Genomic DNA, 19,997 nt, shown 5'->3' on the forward strand with positions numbered 1-19,997 from the left:
CCCAACAGATTGCCCGTCTCTCCAAGGCGCCCTGGAGCGGAGCAACGCACATGTGGGCAAAGCCCGCGCTCATGGGGAGGAGCGAGAGCTGGGGTTAGGGGAGATGGAAGGGGGGAGGCGATGCCCGGTACTGCCCGGCTCTCCCCGCCCCGCTCCCTACCCACATCCCGGGCTGCTCTGCAAAAGCCGGAGCGTGCCCGCTCTCCCAGCCCTGCTCCCCCTGCCCATGCCTGGCCCTGTTCCGTGCCTTACGGTCCGCGGCCTGCTCCCCCACCCCAAGTCCCAGGCTGCTTGTGCCCGGCTCTCCCCGGACCGCTCTCCCACCCCTCCCAAAGCTGCTCCGTGCGCTGGGCTCTGCTGGCCTCCGCTCCCCCACCCAGGAGCCCCGGCTGCTCCGGTTGCTTTCCGGCCTCTCCCTGGGCCTCCTGCACAGCCTGGTGGGCATGCTGGATCCTGCGGGCAGGAGTACATGGCGCCCTGCACAGGAGGTTAAGTGGATCCGGGCAACTGGTGAAGATTCTCCTGGGTCAGCTGTGCTTTGTGGGCCAGGTCGCTCAGTTATGCCTGCTTCTCCTTGTGGGCCGAGAGCAGCACAGCTTGCTTGAGTGGCAGGGGTGCCGATGGGGCAGGAGAAAGGGGGGGCTGGCAGGCAAAGGGGAAATGGGCACAGGCATTGGATATAGCGGGACCTGCAGGGTGGGGGAGAGGCCCTTGGGGTTGGTGCGAGGAAGGTGGGGAGTATGGGGCCTTCCCTGGGGGGAAAGGGCCTGGTTGCAGGAGGGCAAGCTGGTGAATCTGCGGCTGAGAATGCCATATGGGCGCTGGTGGGGGGGTGCCCCTCAGGGAAGAGCTCGCGGCTGCGTGGCCGGGATTCGGAGGCCTGCTGCAGCCCACCCCACAAAACTTACCCGGATGAAGCTTGGTACGAGGCTCAGCAGGGTTCGGCGGATTCATAAGACAACCGTCCAGCGAGAGCACCTGGCCGGGCCGGGTGGGCACGAGCCGCACCGACACCAGCTTGGAGAGCTGCTGCTGCACCGCCTCGGATTCCATCGTCTCACCACCTCCATTACCCCCCGACGGAGCCCACACCTGGGGGGCGAGAGGTGAAGACTGGGGCTCTAGGCTCCCCCTCCCTTGGGACCCCTGGGGGATGGGCCTGGACTCCCCCTCCTCTTGAAACCCAGAGGTGAGGAGCCTGGATCCCCCTTCCTCTGGGACCCCTAGGGGGATGGGCCTGGTTCGCTCTCTGGGACCGGGAGGGAGGGCCTGCTCCTCTCCCTCTGCGAACCCCAGGGGCGAGGCCTGGCTCGCCCTCCCTTCTGGGACCTTGGAGGGCAGGGCCTGGCTCCCCTCCTTTGGAACCCCAGGGGCGAGAGCCTGGATCCCCCTCCCTCTGGGACCCTGAGGGGGTGGGCTGGATCCCCTCCTCTCTGGGCCCTTGGGGGGCAGCAGGGGCCTGGCTCCCCCCATCCTTCTGGAACCCCAAGGGGGCGAGGCCTTGGATCCCCTCCCTCTGGGACCCTCTGGGGGGTGGGCCTGATCCCCTCCCTCTGGGCCCTTGGGCGGGCGGGCCTGCTTCCCCCTCCCTCTGGAACCCGGCGGGCGGGCCTGCGCTCCCTACCCTCTGGGACCCCTGCAGGGAGTGGGGTCTGGATCCCTCCCTCTGGGGACCCTCTGGGGGGAAGGGCCTGGCTCCCCCTCCCTTGGAACCCACAGGGTGAGCGGCTGGATCCCCTCCCTCTAGAGACCTTGGGGGGCAAGGGCCTGGCCTCCCCTTCCATTTCGGGAGTTGCCTGGGGGCAGGGGCTGGCTCCTCTCCCTCTGGGACCCTATCAGGGGAGGCGGGGCCTGGTCCCCCCTCCCTCTGGGAACCCCGGGGGGAGCGGCGCCTGCTCCCTCCCTCTGGGACCCCTGGGGGTTGCGGGCCTCGGGGGATCCACTGTTTACTCCCCCCTAAGGCACTCCACTGAGTCCCTACACCGCCCTCGCTGCCCAGGGGCCTGATGTCCTCATGCCCATGGGCTGGCACCCCCTGTGGGCGCGAGTCTCAGGGACCCCGGTGGCGAGCGGGCCCGTCTCCTGGCGCCGCCCGAATGTATGCTTCCGTGAGGCATGAAGCATGCGGGCCATTGGCTGCATGTACTGTCTGGTGAGCAGCTCGGCTGGGACTCAGCTCAGGGGTCAAGAACTGCCCGAGGGCGTGGCCAGGGGTCCGAGGCAGGGCCTGAGCCGCTGAGCTGCCAGCTCCCTACTCAGCTGGCCTCCCTGGCGCATAGTCCCCTGCGGACACAGCGCTCGCCCATTGGGGCATGGACCTATATCCCCCCGGCCTTCCTCCCTGCCCCGGGAGCCAGGTGGGGGTGGGCCGGGAGTAGGGCCCACTTGTCCCGGCCAGTGGCAGGATTCCTAGGCCCATGGCAGGGCACAGCCACACAGGCAGGCGCAGGGGTTTTCCACGCGGCGTGCGCTCCCCTGCCCTCGGGCCAAACCGCCGAGGGGGGGGCAGACGTGGGGTGGGAGAGTGGGAGGGACTCACTTCCCATGAGCCATGGAGATGGGTGGAAGGATACAGCTCCCCACTTGTGAGTAGTGGGCCATCTCAAAAGACCTTTCCTTGAAGGAGTACGGAACTCGGACGCCCTCGGCGTAGACGTGTGTCCTGATAACCTGCAGAGCAGAGGGGGGGGTCGCTCACGAACACCGGCCACAGCAGGTCTGGGGTGCTCAGGAGTTCTGGAGTCTCCAGGTCGGAGATGATCTCATTAAGATGTTTGGTTCATGTGCTGATTGCCTCAGGATCGGCCAAGCCTACGCCATGCCAGGCCGATGCCAACCTTACCCCATGCGACCCACAGCCCCACCCCACTCCTTCCCGGGCGGAGGCAGCCCCCAAGATTGCCAGCCCCCTGGGTGGGGCCCGGGTTGGTCCAGAGAACGCCTCGGGCCCAGGCAGGACAGCAGGGGCTGGGAGCAGCTCTCGCCCTCAGCAGCTCGCATCAGGAAGAGCTGCTCCTTTCCCACCGCAAAACTTGATGGACCGTCCTCGATGACTTTCCGGCTTCTGGCTTGGCCTGTGCTGAAGACAAGCCATCAGGGAGACTAGAGGGCCCTGGCCAGCCAGGCAGCTCTCTGCCTCCCACCCTGCCTCACCCACCCTGGGACCGCGGGAACGCTCTGCACGCGGACCAGGTCGGCCCAGTACCTCCTGGCCCCCAATCGATCCTCCGTCCGCACTGGGCGGCATTTATGGCCAGACGTGGGCACGCACTGCCTGGATGGCCCATTCCTACTACCCTCACAATGTAGGGTGCCAGTTTGCCCCAGGCAAGGGTCACCTTGCCCTTTCCTCTGCCAACCCACAGAGTTCAAAGCCTTCCAGGCCGCTGCGGTCATCAGGTCACCCCTGGGTCCGGTGGGGTGGGGGTGGCAGGCGCAGTCTGAAGTTCCCGGGATGGGATGGGCAGGCTGGGTTCCCGGGGGTGGGGTTGGCAGGCTGGGTTCCCTGGGGGGGCGCAGGCTGGGTTCCTCGGGGGGATAGCAGCAGGCAGCCGGGCTGGTTCCTGGGAGGTGGGATCGGCGGTTTTTTTTGGAACGGCTGGGTTCCCGGGGGCAGGGGCAACGGTGTGGGGTTCCTGGGAGGAGGGCTGAGTTCCTGGGGGGGCCGAAGGTGGAGGCTGGGTTCCCTGCGGGCGCAGCAACCTGGCGTTCCCAGGGGCGGAAGCCAGGCTGGACCCCGGTGAAGGTGCGCGGAGGACCAGCGGGCCAGGTCACCAAAGCTAGGCGGTCTAGGATAGAACCAGGAGTTCTGGCTTCCCCACGTGCCAGCTGTAACCCCTCGCACACCCATGGCTGGGGGCTCTGCTGTTCCGGACCTGGCACCTGCTCTGACCTCCAGTACCCAGCCCCATGGCTGTGGGGGAAGCTGGCGCTTGTTAAGAGCCAGGTTAATGGTTTAAAGGTAGGTGCAGAAGTGCTCGCTGGGCACCTCTGGAGAGCCCCAGTTCCCATTCCTGCACCCACTGAGCCAGCCAGTCCCTGCGCCTGGGCTGGATATCGGAGCCGGGCCCCCTGGAGGACAAAGCCCCCGTTCCATTTCTGCCCGTGGTACCGTGGCGTTCCAGGGTGATGATGAGGCACGTGGGCTGGCAGTGCCCACGGGGCGCTGAAAAGCATGCCTCGGCCCGCAGCTCCCCGACGTCCAGCGCCCAGCGTCTCTCGTCCAGGTAGTAGTTGACCTGCACGGCGTTCAGTTCAAGCGTGCAGCTGAGTGTAGAGCGGAGGTATTGGGGATGGGGATCATCACCCCTGTCCGTGATGGGCGCCTCTCCCTGGACACCAGCGCTTCAGCATGGGGGCTGGGAGAGTAGGGGATGGGCGGCGCGGGCGAGCGGGCGGACCAGGGGTCACTGGCTAGCGGTGGAGGGCAGAGCATAGAGTTGGCGTCGGGCTCCCCCCAGGGGCAGCAGGGCTACCGTGAGGGCTGAACCCAAGAGGGCCCATTGTGCTTGGGCATGCTACTGAACCGCTTCATCCCCTGGAGCCACCCCGCTCCGCTGACAGGGGCAGCGGCAGGGGTCAGGCGCCTGCCCTTGCATTGCCCCTCACAGAGGTACTGGATGCAGCATCCCATCACCTCCTTGCCCCCACTCCTATCATCCTCCCACCACTTATCCCAGCCTTGACGTTCCGCAGGCCTGTGGCTGCCATGTCTGCTTAGGTGTGCCAAGCATGGGCACAAAGGAGCCCTTTGTGGGCTGCCGAAGTGCCGAGCAATGCTGGCATGAGAGCTGGGTCCACCCACTGGGCACTGACTGAGCGTAAGCAAGAGTGGTGGGGGGAGGAGGGATGGGCTCGGAGGGAGGGGGACTGGAGCTCTGGGGCATCAGCAACAGGCGCCAGATTCGACGAGGCAATTCTTCCCTGGGCACCGGGACCGAGAGCTCAGGGACGGAGAGAGTAGAGTCCCAAGGGGAGGCAGGGCCCGATGCCCCACCCGCTTGAGCTCTGCCAGTGCCTCACTCCTGACCGCAGGGCCCCTGCTTCTCCCGAGCCCTGGGCTCCCCCCCAACCACAACTCTGCCGGTGCCCCTTCATCCGGACCGCAGCCCCCTGCTCTCCCAGCCCTGGGCTCTTTCGTCCCCACTCTGCGGTGGCACCCTCCACTCCCAGGCCGCCCCGTCCTGGCTCCCCCACAAACCAGCTCTATTGAATGCCCCTCGGTCCCAGCCTGCACCCCCCGCGTGTGCCCGCTGCTGCGGGGGAGAAGGCACCTACCATGACGGGTCTGCACCTGTAGAGGTAGATGTTGTCCGGGTTGGCAGGGATGCCCCCCGTCCGCCTTCTTCGAGTACGGGCCATCCTGGCGGATGATTCTCGATGCCGGGGTTGGCAGTATAGGCCCGATGGTGAGGGAGAGACCCGAGCTAGGGGCATGGGGTGCGAGGCTGGGGGTTGCTGGTGAGCGAGGGCTCCAGGGGTTGACTGCCCTTGGGGCCTGGCTGCGGGGGCTGCATGGGAGGGGTTAGTGCTCGCTGGTTGGCGACATTGCTGTCGGCCCCTGCAGGGAACGGGACAGCTTTTCTGTACACCCACCGCCCAGACTGGCGCCTCTGGGGAAGGGATTGGGGGTATAAGCTGGGAGCTCCCCCAATCATCCCCCCAGAAGCACCGGTAGATTACACAGCGCTTTTAACCATTCCAGGGTCCTGCTTTTTTGTTGTTCGGGGCACCCTTGAGCAACGCGAGCTACAGGCTGTGCCCAGCCTGTGGGCACAGTGCGCTCCGAGCGGCCGGCCTGGGGCCTCAGCCAAAACAGATGCCCATGTGGCTCTGGACACGCCCCTGCAGGTGTTTGTATGGAGATGTGGACTCTGCTGTGATGGGTGTGGGGGCTGGAGCGCCCTGGGCTGAGGCTAGGGGTGGGACAGCATTTCTGGGAGGGGGATTCCTTGCTGGGCTGGAGGAGGGGGTGGGCAGTACACTGGTGGTCGGTGGAAGGGTGGGCGTGCTAGGGGGGGCATGGCGCTGCAGGACTGGGTGCCAGGCGGGGTGGCACAGGCTGGTTTCCTGGGCTAGGATGCAAGGCTGGGTCTGGCGGTTGCAGCGACAGTTCCCGGCGTCGGGGGTGGCTGGTGGGTGGCCCAGAGGGGAGCGAGGCTGGGTTCCCAGGGGGTGGCAGACTGGGTTCTCCCGGGGGGCAGGCTGGGTTCCCGGAGGGGTGGCAGGGCTGGGTTCCGGGGGGCAGCAGGCTGGGTCCAGGGGAGGTGCAGGCTGGTGTTCCATGGGGGTGCAGGCTGGGTTCGGATGGGGTGTGCAGGGTTTCCCAGTGGGGTGGCCGACTGGGTCTCCAGGGTTGGGGTAGAGGCTGGGATCGTTAGTCGGGGCGCGCTGGGTTCCGGGGGCCGGTGGCAGGTGGGTTCCCGGAGGGGGTCGTGCAGATGCCCTGGCGTTTAACCCTTAGGTGAGAGTGGTGTCGGCTGGGTTCCCAGGGGTGGTGAGGCTGGGTTTCCAGGGGGTTGCGGCCTGGTTCCGCAGGAGCTGGCGAGGTGCAGGCTGAGGTTCCCGGGCGGGCGATCGGCTGGTTCCCGGTGGTGGAGGCGGGTTCCCAGGGGGGTGTGTCAGGTGGGTTCCGGGGTATCTTCTCGTCTTTTTTTGCCTGCATCCAGAGGGGAGAGCGCCCCCTACTGATCCACCCCCGCCCTGCAGCACAGCGCCCCCTAGCGCCACCCTGGGGCCTGCACTGACTGAGAGCGCCCCATGCCGCCCTCTGCCCTGTGCTGCCCCTCCCAGGGCCCAGGAGCTCCCAGGGTCAGGGCGAAAGGGAGAGCGGGCCCCATCGTGTCCCAGGTGCTGGGATGGGACAGGCTGTCTCCTCCGCTGCCCTGGGGCCCCCAGGGGGCTGAGCCCAGAGCCCGGGCAGGGACGTGTGTGCAGAGCAATGGCATGGACCTGGGAACGTGGGCTCTGTGGTGGAGACGTGACACGTGCCGAGCCAGCTGGCCACAGTCCAGGGCAGGCGGGAGGCCGTGCAGGGGACCGGGCCATCCCCTGTGGTGTTGGTTGGAGGCTGGCAGCGAGACAGGCTCCTTTGGGCCGCGAGCTGCAGGAGAGGCAGCCAAAGCAGCTGGCAAGGTGGCACCATGCCATGCAGCGCAGGCCACAGACCTGGGAAAGCACAACCTGCTGGTGCCAGAGGAACCCTCCCAGCCAGGGGCATACCCAGCCTGCTGCCACTAACTGCAGAGGGCACAGCCTCTGCCCCGGGCACTGCACAGCATGCAGCAGTCACTGGGCAGGGGAGCACCACAGCCTGTTGGGAGGATGTGAGGAAGTGGGGCTGTTCTTAATGTTTATCTGAATACTGTGGGGGGGCCTCAGTTCCTGGCTGACCCTCTGTCGCCTGGCAACTAATGGCCGGGCCCTCCCCCCTGCAAGGCGATGCTAAAGGTGGGGGAGAACAAAGAGATCAGCTGACCTCCTGGCCCGGGAAAGAGACAAAGGCCAGAGAGGAGGGGCTGGAGGGGGTTGTTAGTCTGGAGCTTGCTGGGGACAAGGAGTGAAGTGCAGACCTGGGGGTCTGGCTCACTGCCCCCCAGAATGGACCCGGCCGAGGGGTCTGGTTCGCTGTACCTACAAGCTCTGTTTTAGACCCTGTTCCTGTCATCGAATAAACCTCTGTTTTACTGGCTGAGTCACGTCTAACTGCAAAGTGGGGGTGCAGGACCCTGTGGCTTCCCCAGGACCCCGCCTCGGCGGACTCGCTGTGGGAAGCGCACGGAGGGGCAGAGGATGCTGAATGCTCCAAGGAGAGACCCAGGAGGTGAAGACAGTCTCTCCGAGGGAGAGGAGGCTCCCCAGAGTCCTGCCTGGCTTTGTGGAGAGCAGCTCCAGAGCATCGCCTAGGGACTTTGTGACAGAGGGGATGGGAGGCCTGGCTGGTGAGACTACACAGACATCCCAGTACCCTCTCCTGCATGGACTCAGCACTGCCCAGCTCTGTGTCATTGGCCCCGTACTGCTCACAGCTCAAGGAGATTCTCCTCTAGCTCAAGTGGCAGGGCCTGGGTATTTGGAGCGAGAGGATTCAAATCCCAGCCCGGGTGTTGACAAGTTATTGCAGGTGCCCATGCATAGGGTTTTCTGGAGCCTGAAGTGCTCACAGATTGACTCTGCAGCTACCGGTCTCAGCCAGGGCCGGGGTTACACACAGACCTGGAGCATCTCATTGGCTCTTCAGCCCCCAGTGCCACTGCACCCCCTAAGCCCTGCCTGGGCTGTCGGCCACTCCCGGCCCTGGACAGAGGATTGTGTTAGGTCAGGCTGGCGCTGCTGCCGGGTCTGATGTCCTGTGCCAGGGTGAAGGAGGCTGTCAAAGCCCCGGTCCTGGTGTCTCCTGCACGCCTGCCTGCACCTGCCAGACCAGACAGTGCCAGGATCGGCCCAGAGCTTGCTGCTGTCAATAGCTGACATGCTGGCAGGGCAGGAGAGACGTCCCCAGCTGCCCTTCACTGTAAGTGAGCGGCCCTCCCTGGCGAGGGGGCATGGAGCTTGCCTGGGCTGTGACTCTTACGTAATGCCCCCAAGCCACGCCGTTGCACGCACATCGCCACCACTAGCACGTGCACCAGAAAGTGAGACACAGCCCAGCCTAGCGGGCATGGACGGCACCTCGCTGAGCCCCCTGCCCGCACAGAGCTACCCCCCGGACCAGCAGCCCTGGATCACCTCCTTTTGGGGGCCTCCTGCCTCCCTCTGGGTCCTGGCCCGGGACAGAGGAAGGAGAGAGGAAGAGTGAGATAGGGATCGGAGCCAGGTTATGTAACTGAGCCCCCATATCAAGACAGGGAGACACCTGCACCCAGGTGTGCAGAGTACACGCCCAGGTGCAAACGTAACCCTGGTGACTGGCCCCGCCCCTGCCTCACCTTCCAGCTGGTGGGGTGGCCTGACTGGGCAGAAACAGACATGGTGCCGGATGAGGCCATGGCCAGTGTGGCAAGCCCGGGGGTCCGGTGGGATCTGTCAGTGTGGCAGGCAATGGGGTCCTGTTCCATCCCCTCAGGAGAGAAGGCCCCGCCCCAGAGCTGGCCAGTGTCTCCCCTGCCCATCAGCTCCTCAGTGCCTGGACTAGCACCCGGCCACAGAAATGGCAGGGGGCGAGCCCCAGGGCAGGAGGGGGAATTCCTCCTCCCCCTGCAGGCTTGGTAGCCTGCTGCCATGGCCCATCAGCAGCCTCGCTCGCTGAGCCAGTGAGCACCCCAGGCCGGTGCCAGGGGGCGTTGTGCTGCTGGGAACCCCACTGGGGCCTTAGTAGGGGTTGGGAGCGCTCTCCCCAGAGCCCACACAGACTCTAATGCCCCACTGCAGTGCTAGGGGCCCTGTGCCACCGGAGGTGCCACCTTTGAACCCTGTGCTCCTTCCTGGTCCCACTACACAGGGTGGTGGGTGCAGGGCCCTGACTCCCCCACGCTCCGTGACACTGGGCTAGCAAAACTGAACCCAGGGAGTCACAGGTCACTCCTGACCTCCCTCTGCACTTCCACGTGGAGTCTGTCTTCTCTCTCTGGCCCACTGCCCAGCTTCACTGCACGCTGCCCCCTTTCCACCCCGGACGTGGCTGCATTTCAGGAATGCCGGCGGGATCCTGGGAAATGCACCTCCAGGGGCTGCACAGGGCTCTGGGATGAGGGCACTAAGTGCAGCTACTTGTTCCATATACACCCACCACCCGGCTGGTCCCAGGCAACTTCCAGGTGTCTGCTCAAGACTTTGTGCTCCCAGCGCACAGTCAAGAATTCAGCAGCTGGGCACCCTCCTGCCCTCAGCCTGTTCCACATGGTGCCAGGGACGCAGGGACTGGAAGGCAGCTGTCAGAGGAGCTGGGCAGTTCTCTCAGAGGAACGCAGGGCCCACACCCAAGAGACGCTTCCCATGGGCTTCAAGAGGAGCTGGGGGGGCTCGCTCAGGATCAGACCCAGGGAGGGGGCTCATGGGGCAGGGCCCATGCAGGGGGCTTAGGCACTGGGGGCACAGGGGACATGGTGCCCAAGCACTGGGGACCCAGGGGCAGGGGGCTCAGGCACTGGGGGGCCCAGGGGGCATGGTGCCCAGGCACTGGGGGGGCACAGGGGGCAGGCGGTCCTGGCACTGGGGGGCACAGGGAGGCCAGTGGGCATTGCTGAGAGAACCTGCCCATGGTGATGCCCGCCTAGCCCGCGGAGGGGGGGGTCTAACTCTTATTAATGACACTGTGTGTGTTCCAGCAGCGCCCCAGGCCCCCTGAGAGTGGGCGGCCGCGCGGTGCCAGGCGCTGTACAGAGAGCACCGCAGGTCCCTGCCCCGATCCAACCCCCCGGGACAGCTGGGGCAGCGAGGGGGTGAGGCCCCAGGAGAGCGATCCAGGGGGCAGCTCTGCCCCTTACCTGCCTCAGCTCCTCCTCCAGCTCCACCGCGCGGACCAGGACGGGGCCCCGCACCGCGTACTCCACCCGCTTGACCCAGGGGTTCATGGAGTCCAGGCTCAGCACCTTGTCCCGCAGCCCGTTCTCCGCCATCCTGGCCAGCCCCGCCCGGGCTCTGCAAGGCAAGGGGGGCGGCAGCTGAGAGCGGGGGGCGACAGCGGGGCGCGCGGGGTGGGCTGCCCCGCCTGAGCGCAGAGCACCACGCAGCGCCACTCTGGCGCGAAGGGAGCAGCGGGGGGCTGGCGGGGGAGCGGGCCTGGAGCTGGGGCGCAGGGGGAGCCGCGATCCGGGCTGGGGGCGGCAGGTGCCGGGGGAGAGAGGGAAGGAAACTGCCCCGGGGAAGGGATCTGGGATCCGGCTCTTCCCTCCCCCCGCAGCCTCCGGGGACTTGGTCCTTGTCTTGGTCCCTCCTTCCGTGGCCCCGTCCCCTCCCCAACCCACCCCGGAGCCAGGCGTGCCCCCCCGCGGGAGGCCAGCACCTACCCAGCCGCTAGGGAGGGCGCCCGGGTCCCAGGCGCGGAGAAGGAGCGACCCGCTCAGCAGCTTTTTAATAGGGGGCAGAAGGGGCAGAAAGGGGGCGGGGGGAGGAGACAGGCTGGTGCTGAAAGAGACTCGGGCCTGGGAGGGGGAAGAAAAGAGTGAACGAGCCGCGGGGGGCCCTGGGAGCCTGCCAGGACTGGAGCCGGGTTGGCACAAAGGCAGAAAGCCCCCCCGCCTGCCCCCCCCCACACAGTGTTTTTCACCAGGCTCCGGGAGGGAAATTGGGCTTTTTGTCTCCCCCTCCCCCCACTCCTGTGCACTTGGGCGGGGGCTCAGCAGGGCTAGGCTGGAAGGCTAATGATGGGACTGGGGGGTCCTGAACAGAGCCCGAGGCCCCTGTATCTTGCCAGTGGCTGTCATGGTTGTCACGGTGCCACCGCTCAGAACAGGGACCAGGCTCCCCGCCACCAGGCTCCTGCAACTGGAGCTAAAGGAGACTAGCCACAGGTGGTACGGGGGCTAGGACACACAGTTGAGCCGTTCTGATTCCATCCAGTAGGGGCAGTGGATCACACTGTAGACATGCACCAGAGGCCTTTCTACAGGCCTGCAGGCTGTGATGCTGGGATGCACCTGGTAACAGCTGTGGGGCTGCCCAGAGGGGCTGAGGAAAAGGGCTCCTCTCCCCAGAGCCTGCTCAGGAGGTATCAGACAGGGCAGGGGTGCTGAGCGAAGGTGCTGCCCCACCCACCCAGCAGAGCCCCGGAAATCGTGTCCACCAGGTCAGAACTGAAATGCGCAAAACTCCCTCTGCACACGAGACAGCGAAACCAGGGAACAGGTCTGCTGAACGCGCCAGCCAACAGAGCGCCCGAAGGGCCACTCGCTGCAAGGAGTCGGGGCGCTCTCCCCTCTGAGCCAGCCCTGCCCCCACCATGCCCTGCTGCAGGGAGTGGGCTGGGAGGCTCAGTAGGGGGCGCTCTTGTCTCTGAGTCACTGCTGATCGCAGTTCCCTGGTGTGGCAGTAGGGGGAGCTGTGCTGGAGGGGCAGAGGCAGCAGTGTGTCACCCCTTTGGGCCGTTCCTGGATGGGTCAACAGCCCCCCCCCGCTCCCCACAGCCGGCGCTGGGAAGAGGGTGAAGCCAGGTCCCCTGTTCTCCTCACCTCATTTAACCATTGAGAACCGTGGGGCAAAGTGATCCCCAAATGGGACCTGCCTCCTTGGCCAACCCAGGCTTAATGCCCAGCAGTGGGGAGAGAAAACCAGGACCTTTCTGTCACTAGGCCTGGATCACTTGATGTAAAGGAGACTCTCCCTTAGCTGCAGCAGTATAGAGCTAATGAGATACACTTGAACAGTTCAGCTGATCTGCCTAGGTTCTTCTGTGGGCCGCCTCACTGCAGCCAGGAGCACGGGTGACACATACCCACCAGCCATAGGTCCCAGCATCCAGGAACCAGCTGCGAAGGGTTGATGGTTCATGGCCCCTCCCTGCCCCCAAACCATGGAGGGGGGAAGGGACTTGCCCACAGTCACACAGTGAGTCAGTGGCCCGGCTGGGAACAGAAGCCAGCACGTTCTGCTGCCCTAACAACACCCCCCTACAGCCACCTACAGGAACCCGCTGCAAGTCACCACTCACCTGCCTGAGCCTGAGGCCAGCTGGGCCTTCTCCTAAGGACTGTACGTTAACGATGTCACCAACTGTGGAACCCTGAGCTTGGGTCCCGGCAGGTTAAACAATTCACATGGACTGATCTGGGGAGGCAGCCGGACACCTGGGTTCGATCCCTGACTTGCTGTATGAGCTTGGTTGAGTCACATAAAATCACTTTGTGCCTCAGTTTCTCCTTTGGTAGAATGGGGTTAGTATCCATGACCACCCAGGACCTGCTACCATCCTGCACAGGGCAGTTCATATTATCCTGTCCCAAAAGCATTGGCTCCTGCCACTTGGTGTAGAGGAGAATCTCCATTGTCTGTTAGCAGTATAGTGCATATGGCACACAGTTGAACAGTTTGTTACAGTGCTCACTCAGCTTGGTAAAGCGCTTTGCGACCCACCACAGAAGGTGAGCGAGCAATTGTTACTGAGTGTTTAAGATGGGTGATGGTTTCCAGCTCACCCATGCGACCAATTAACAATGCAGGAGCTTTCCAATCAATGGGTGGAATTTTTAAAGCATTTCAGGAATTAATCAATAGCCGTGGGAGGGGAAAAGTCTAGAACAAGGACCCACTGATAACTCCTGAATCGCCCGGGCATTGACTCTCTCTGAGCCTGGGCAACCAGCTGGGATCTTCCAAAACCAGGCAGAGGCCCCAGGCCCAGCCTATGCCGGCTGACCGAGGGCAGTGGGTGCTCAGCCATGCTCAAGTCCTCCATGCCCCCTTGAGGTGACCAGGGCCAGCTGGAGAACGTCAACTGCACCCAGCTCTGGGCACCGAGCCACCCCGCGTCCTGCGATCCGCTCAGGGGAGGCCGCTCCTCCCCGGAACAGGGCAATGGGAGCAGGGATGCTGACAGTGTGGCAGAATGGCCTTCGCTGTCCCTCAGACACGGCACCACCTCCCTGTGGAGTGAAGGGGGCCCAGGCCCTTGGGAGAGGGCTGGCCCGAGGGACGGGGTGATCTCCCCAGGCCGGCAGAGCAGCATGGAGCCGGACCAGCCAGGGCTGCAGAGAGCAGGGTGAGGGGCTGTGCAAAGCAGGGAAGTGAGTAATTGGTTTCACATTTGCCCTGGCCCAGGGGTAGGAGCAGGTATGACCCAAGGACGTGATGCAGATGGGAGAATTTGAGAAGGGGGCAGAGGTTGGGGCGGAGGAGCCGGAGTTTTCAGTTGAGCCTGCTGAGCTGGAAATGATCCGAACTGGCTTTTCGGCATCTGGGGTTAGCGTGAGAAGGGCCCCCCAACCCCACCGCCGCAGGGATCCGCTGAGTGGGGGAAGGGGCACCAGCTCAGCCAGCAGCAAATGGGGCTGGGGATTTTCCAGCCCTCAAGAGCTCTGGGACTCACTTTGGGGCAATGCCTCTGGCTGATTCTTGCCCAATCCAAATGGGCTGGGCCCAGTGAAAGCTCTCCCCTCTGCCACTGCCAAGCTCTGGGGCAGAAGGGGCAGAAAGGGGGAGGGGGAGGAGACAGCCTGATGCTGAAAGAGACACATGCCTGGGTCCCTCCAGCACAAGCAGCACGACTCCCCTCCAGAAATCTCAATGAGCTTGACACCTTGCAGTCCCCTTGGGAGAGTAGGATGGGCCCCATTTGCCAATGGGGAAACTGAGGCACAGAGTGGGGCCATGATTTGCCCAAGGTCACCCAGTGAGCCAAAGGCAGAGCCAGGGATAGTCCCTGGGCATCCTGGCTGCCAGTCCTCCGCTCTGATCATTCTTCCAGGGCTCCCACGTGGCCAAAAGCTATTACTGCAGCTTGTACGTGGCCGGGTCCCTGAATGCCAAGCTCTCTGTGCAGGAGAATGCCTCCTCCACTGCAGCGTCCCCTGTCTGGAGTAGCCGCCCTGTACGGCTCTCCCCCGCTGCCGCCTCTGCTCCTCCAGCCCTGGGCTCAGCTCTGTGCCCTTTCTGACCTCTGGTGCCTGTCGGTGCAAGCGCCATCCCCTCTGTGCAGCTCTCTGCTCTGTTTCCATCTCCCTTCTCCCACTGGTCCCCCAGCTCAACTCCTCCTCCCAGGGCAGCAATTTAACCCAGCACAGGGGCATCAGGAGGGGTGTCTCTAGGTCTTGCCAGGAGGTTGGTGAGGGAAACAGCGCCATGGGCAGAGCCAGCAGGGGTAAGGCAGAGCTGACCGCAGTACAGGGAGCCAGGCGGGGAAGGACACGTGGGCCAGGGAGCACAGTGATACTGCAAGGATCCCAGCATGATTAATACACCGATTACAAGCTGACCCTTGAGGGATTCCTGCAGCCATTGCTGGGGTGCAGCGCCGCTGCCGTCCCAGCGAGCAGTAACGTCACAGAGCACTTTAGGAGAGGAAGTGAATAAGAATCCTTTGTCCAGCTGAAATTAAAGGGAGTCAAGTGGAATCACGGCCAGTGGGACTTGGCCAGGACACGGAGGTAGCTCCTGGATGCCTGCAAACGCACCCTGGGATCCTTAATGGCCACCAAGCAGGCAGGACCTCAGTTGTAGGCTTCATGCAAACAATGGCACCTCCTGCAGCACAGCGCCCCCTAGTGCGGGGCTGGGCCATTGGGACCAACATTGCCTGCCAGGGGAGAGCGCCCCCTAGTGAGTCTCCGGGCAGCACAGCGCCCCCTAGTGCCGGACTGGGCCATTGGGACCAACATTGCCTGCCAGGAGAGAGCGCCCCCTAGTGAGTCTCCCGGCAGCACAGCGCCCCCTAGTGCAGGACTGGGCCATTGGGACCAACATTGCCTGCCAGGGGAGAGCGCCCCCTAGTGAGTCTCCGGGCAGCACAGCGCCCCCTAGTGCAGGACTGGGCCATTGGGACCAACATTGCCTGCCAGGGGAGAGCGCCCCCTAGTGAGTCTCCTGGCAGCACAGCGCCCCCTGATGCTTGCTGGGATATTAGGGTCAGCACTAACTGTGGGAGGAGAACACCCTCTACTGAGCCCCACCCCGCTCCCTGCAGCACAGCGCCCCCTCACACCGCACTGAGGCATTGGGGCCAGCCCTGATTCTCCTACTGTCACGCACGGCCAGGTCCCCAGAGCAGCAGCTGTTCTTTGTTAGAGTGTCTCTTGCTATCGGCTTCACGTGCACAGGTGTCCAGTGAAGTCGCGGCTTCAAGGCCTGAGCACCATTCCCAGCCTGTGGCTCTTGGGCGCCTGGGGGGGTCTCAGCCAGCTCTCCCAGGGGCCGGCACAAGTCCTTGGGGACCAGCCCAGGCTCCTGTGCGGCAACGTGGTGCTAATGTCCCTGGAGAAGCCCTTGAACTTCAGCCAGGTGCACAGGAGCCGCAGAGCCGGTTTAGGCCACCCTGGCAGAAGTTGGCTTGTCAGGTGACAAGCTCGGGCTCCATGGCATCTATACGGCAAGTCCCTCTCTAGAGCCGGGGGAGTTCCCCTGCCCAGCTGCTCAGAGTGACTCAGAGTCTGGGTGAGTTTGCACCTTTTGCATCCAGGGCCCTTGCATCTGCCAGGGCTTGGCCCACAATCCCCACCACCCACTCCCCACTTGGGTGCATCAGACCCTGGCTGGCCAGGCCAAGGCACCAGCCCTCAGTGAGGAAGAGGCTCAAGGTAACACCCCAGAACGGGAGGGGATTCCAGAAATAGGGCAGGGCAGGGGTGTGATTCCCCCCTCCGCCCCGGGTTCCAGCACTGGGAGGGTTAAAGGAGGAGTGGCACCCGCAGGTCTCTGCTCACACAGCCACCCGGACCTGACTGATTATCAGTCCCAGTCAGCTGAGCCCAGCTGGAGGCTGTGCCAGCCTGGGGGGCCCTGATAGGCTGCGTGGAGCCTCCTGGGCCCCTCCTGCCTTGGGCCTCCTGCCAGGACTGCAGGTCCCAGCCCACCCTCGCAGCTGTTGAGGCTCCAGGTCTGTTTCCAGACTGGCTCCGTCTGCGCCAGCGTGGAGCACCCGCAGAGCAAGCAGTCGCTCCCCCTCCACCCCCTCCAAATAAACAAACCCTCCCCCTCCACCCCCCAACTGATGCAATCACCAGTAATGACACTGTCCAGGTGACATGAAGTAAGGAAAGCCCAGAAAGGACAGAGAACTAGTGCAGGGTACATGGGACACGGGGCAGGGCCCGGCACCGCAGCGAGGATGGAGAACTAGTGCAGGGGAGACGGGAGACGGGACACGGGGCAGTGCCCAGCACCGCGGCTGGAGACGCAGTGAGGATGGAGAACTAGCGCAGGGGAGATGGGACAGCTGCAAGGCTCTGTGCCACCAGGCCCTGCCCCGGAGCCATGGGAGCAGGGGACGGGACCACGGAAGGGGGAACCAGGGGATGAATAGGAAGCAGTGGGATGATGCTGAGCGGAGGAATACGGGTGATGGGCACAGCCCTGGGGGCGCAATGTGGGGGAGGGGGAGCTCCGCCGCCTGGTACAGTCACAGCAGGACAAAGGAGAAGGGCCGCGTGGCCTGGGTGGTCCCACCCCGTGGGTGATCTCCAGTCGAACAAGGGGCTGTGACCCACCGGCCAGCACCCCCTGCTGCCCTGCCCTAGTAGCTGCCCCAGCACAGGTAGCCCTGGAGGGAGCGTGCTGGGCTGGCCTAGGGGAGCAGCGGGGGTAAAGCAAAGGTCCATGGGAGCTGCTCCCTTGGTGCCAGGCTGCAGGGCATCAGCCACCCAAAGGACCCACAGGCTGGTGCCCTGTCCCTTTGGCACCTCGGTGCCAGGCTGCAGGGCTTCCCGCTGGGGCTGGCACTCACCTCGTCTCCTGGGGGCTCCCTCCCAGCACACGCTTCCCGAAGCCTGTGGCAGAGCTGTAGGCGGGTGGCTGGGAGGGCGTCACCTGGCTTTGCGTGGAGCAGGAGCAGCTGTGTGACCTTTCTGAGAGCAGCTGCCTGGCGGGGGCAGCCCCTGCCGGGTCCAGGAATGTAAAGAGCCGGGTCTCCCCCGCCCACCCCTGCCACACCCCCAGCCACTCCCACCGCCCGCCTCCATCCCTCCCCCCACGGGGACTGGAGAGAAGCTGGGGCCAGAAGTGACCCCGGGGGCCAGTGGGCTGGGGCAGGTGTCCATCAAACCCAGATAACACTCGGGGTCCGGCCTGCACTATCCTGCGTGACGCCCTTCAGCTGGTGGAGAGGAGACCCGCACACCGCGCTCCCTCAGCGACGTGAGGTGGGGCGAGTTCGCCCAGCTGAGAGGGTGAATGCCCAGGGCTTGCCCTCTAGGTGAGAGCCCCACAGGGGGCTCTGGCGGTGCCCAGGGGCTGGGGTGTGGATCCCTGCCCTAGCACTAGAGGCCAGGCAGCTTCGTGCCGCTGGATTCCAGTCATTCTGTACGCACAGTTTTTGGGGGGGCCTGAGCTGAGACACCTTACAGGGGCAACATTCAAGAGTGCTTAGCACCTGCCCTCTGAGACACAGGCCCCACCCAGTCTCTACCTCAGTTTCCCCCTGTCTAATGGAGGATAGTCCTGCCTCCCCCAGGAGGGTTGAGCGGGTTCCTAGGCTTGCTCTCATGCAGCCATGGTGCCCCCTCGCCTGGGAGCCCGTCCCTGCAGCTGGCTGTGGTGGCCACTGGGATCCAGCGCTAGGGAGGGGCCAATCCCACTGTTGGAACCTTGTCCTGTGCCCTCGGGGTGGGCACAGCTCCGGGGCAGCAGGGAGCTCATCACGGATTGCCAGCCATACCTGGAGGGAGGGGGGCACTCAGAATCCGTGGCCCAGCCTGCACCCGGCCTTTCTGCCAGTCACCATGCCCATCCCAGGGGCAAGGACCACCTGGCGGGGGGCTGGGGGCTCTTAGAGCCTGGAGCTGCCCAGTGACCCTCAGCCCTGATAGACAAACCCCTCCTGGGCACCCCCTGGCCTGCCCCGCTGCTGCCCTCCCCTCCCTACCCCCCTAGCAGGGGATCAGTTGCCAGCCACATGCCATGAGGAGTCAGGTCCGGCTTGTCCTGCTTGGCCTGGCTGGGCTGGCCCAGCCCAACTGTCAAGCTAGCCCCATGGCTGCCAGCTGGAGCAGTCAGTGGGGCACTCAGCGGGGGAGGTGGGGTAGCAGCCTGGGGCCCTGCTCAGATATCAGCAGGTGACATGGGGAGATTCAGCTCCCAGGAGCCCAGCCCCCAGCAGCTCCTCCCCCCTCTGCTCTTCCTATCCCCAGACACCCTTCTATTGACCTACCTCCCCTCCCCCGGACACCCCTCCTCCCCACCAGCCCAGCACTGGGTACCTCTGGCCAGCCCCCAGTTCCCTCCCCACACAGATACCCTTGGCCCTCACCCTAAGGTGGGCAATGGAGGTGCAATACCCCCCCATCCCACCCCGGGCACAGGGGTGCAGCTGGGCACCGCTGGCCTTTGGACTGGAGTGCCAGGCCTGCTTTAAACCACGTCCACCAGAGAGCTGGGGGGGCTGCGTGGCAGTGACAGGGTTAATGATGGGGCAAGGGATGCAGCTGATCAGAGCCCCCAGATGTTCGGAGGGGCCATATCACCAGGTGCGAGGGCTTCCCCATGCCTGGCAGAGACGCCCTCTGCCCTAGGATGAAGGGGGAGTCTGTGCCCAGGGCTGGGGGACACCACTCGCAGAAAGTTAAGGGCAATCCCCCTGGGAGGCAAAGTTTGGGGGTGACAAGGTAGGGTATCAGCTCCCCCACCCGAGGGGCTCTGGTGACAGCTGGCCTCTCGCCATTCCCTCAGCAAGGCCCAGGGATGGGCACCGTGCCAGGACACTGCCCCTCAGCGCAGGGCAGCTGGCATCACAAGGTACATGCTGCAGTACAGAGACTGGGCCCATCCCCTCAAAACTGGGAACACCGAGAGGGCCCATCCACTGATCATGGGTGGGGTGATACCGCGGGGTGGGTGCAGCATGATGCTGCTTTCGCTCTCTCTTGGCTGCAGGCGGGGAAAGGGACAACCCCCGTCCCCCCTTCCCCCGATTAATGACAAACCATCCCCAACCTTCCCCACCCGGGAAGATGGCAGAATCCCAGAATCCTGCCCCGCCCCCACGCTCCCTGGGGTGCAAGGTGCCTCAGCACTGGTGGAGTTTGAACCGGCCAAGGGGCAGACCTGCTCAGGGCGCAGATATGCCCCGTCAGCACCGGGCACCACATCGCTCCGTCCCCGCCGTCCTCTGCCCCTGGGTGATGGCACGGATCGGCCTGTGATAGCCACCACTGAACTCGCCGACCCAAGCGGGCCCTGCCAGCCCCACATCCCCTTCCGATGCCCACCCATGCAGGGCAGGACATGCCCCGGGGGCCTGTGGCAGGTGTGACAGGACGGGCACACGGGTACCAGCCTGTCCTGTGCCAGGTATCAGCGGCTGACTGCTGCAGGCCCCGATGCAGACAGCCCCTCCGACCCGCCTGCGCTGATGGGCAGAGCCGCCCAGGGTCCCATGCCAAGGGCAGGCCACAAGGAAGGTTTTTGTGTCCAGCCCC

General features: G+C 64.7%; 1 protein-coding gene across 1 annotated transcript in view; it reads right to left on the reverse strand.

Annotated features, from left to right (window-relative positions):
- The window catches only part of GPT (glutamic--pyruvic transaminase), a 21,748-nt gene extending 10,702 nt beyond the window's left edge, over nt 1-11,046 (reverse strand). The window contains 2 exon segments of the mRNA XM_075062041.1: nt 10,425-10,578; nt 10,947-11,046. Of these exon segments, the coding sequence (XP_074918142.1) occupies nt 10,425-10,556 (132 nt within the window). The 5' untranslated portion in view covers nt 10,557-10,578; nt 10,947-11,046.
- Nucleotides 11,047-19,997: the final 8,951 nt, after the last annotated feature.

Source organism: Chelonoidis abingdonii, chromosome 2 (genome assembly GCF_003597395.2).
Source record: "Chelonoidis abingdonii isolate Lonesome George chromosome 2, CheloAbing_2.0, whole genome shotgun sequence".
Taxonomy (NCBI): Eukaryota; Metazoa; Chordata; order Testudines; family Testudinidae; genus Chelonoidis; species Chelonoidis abingdonii.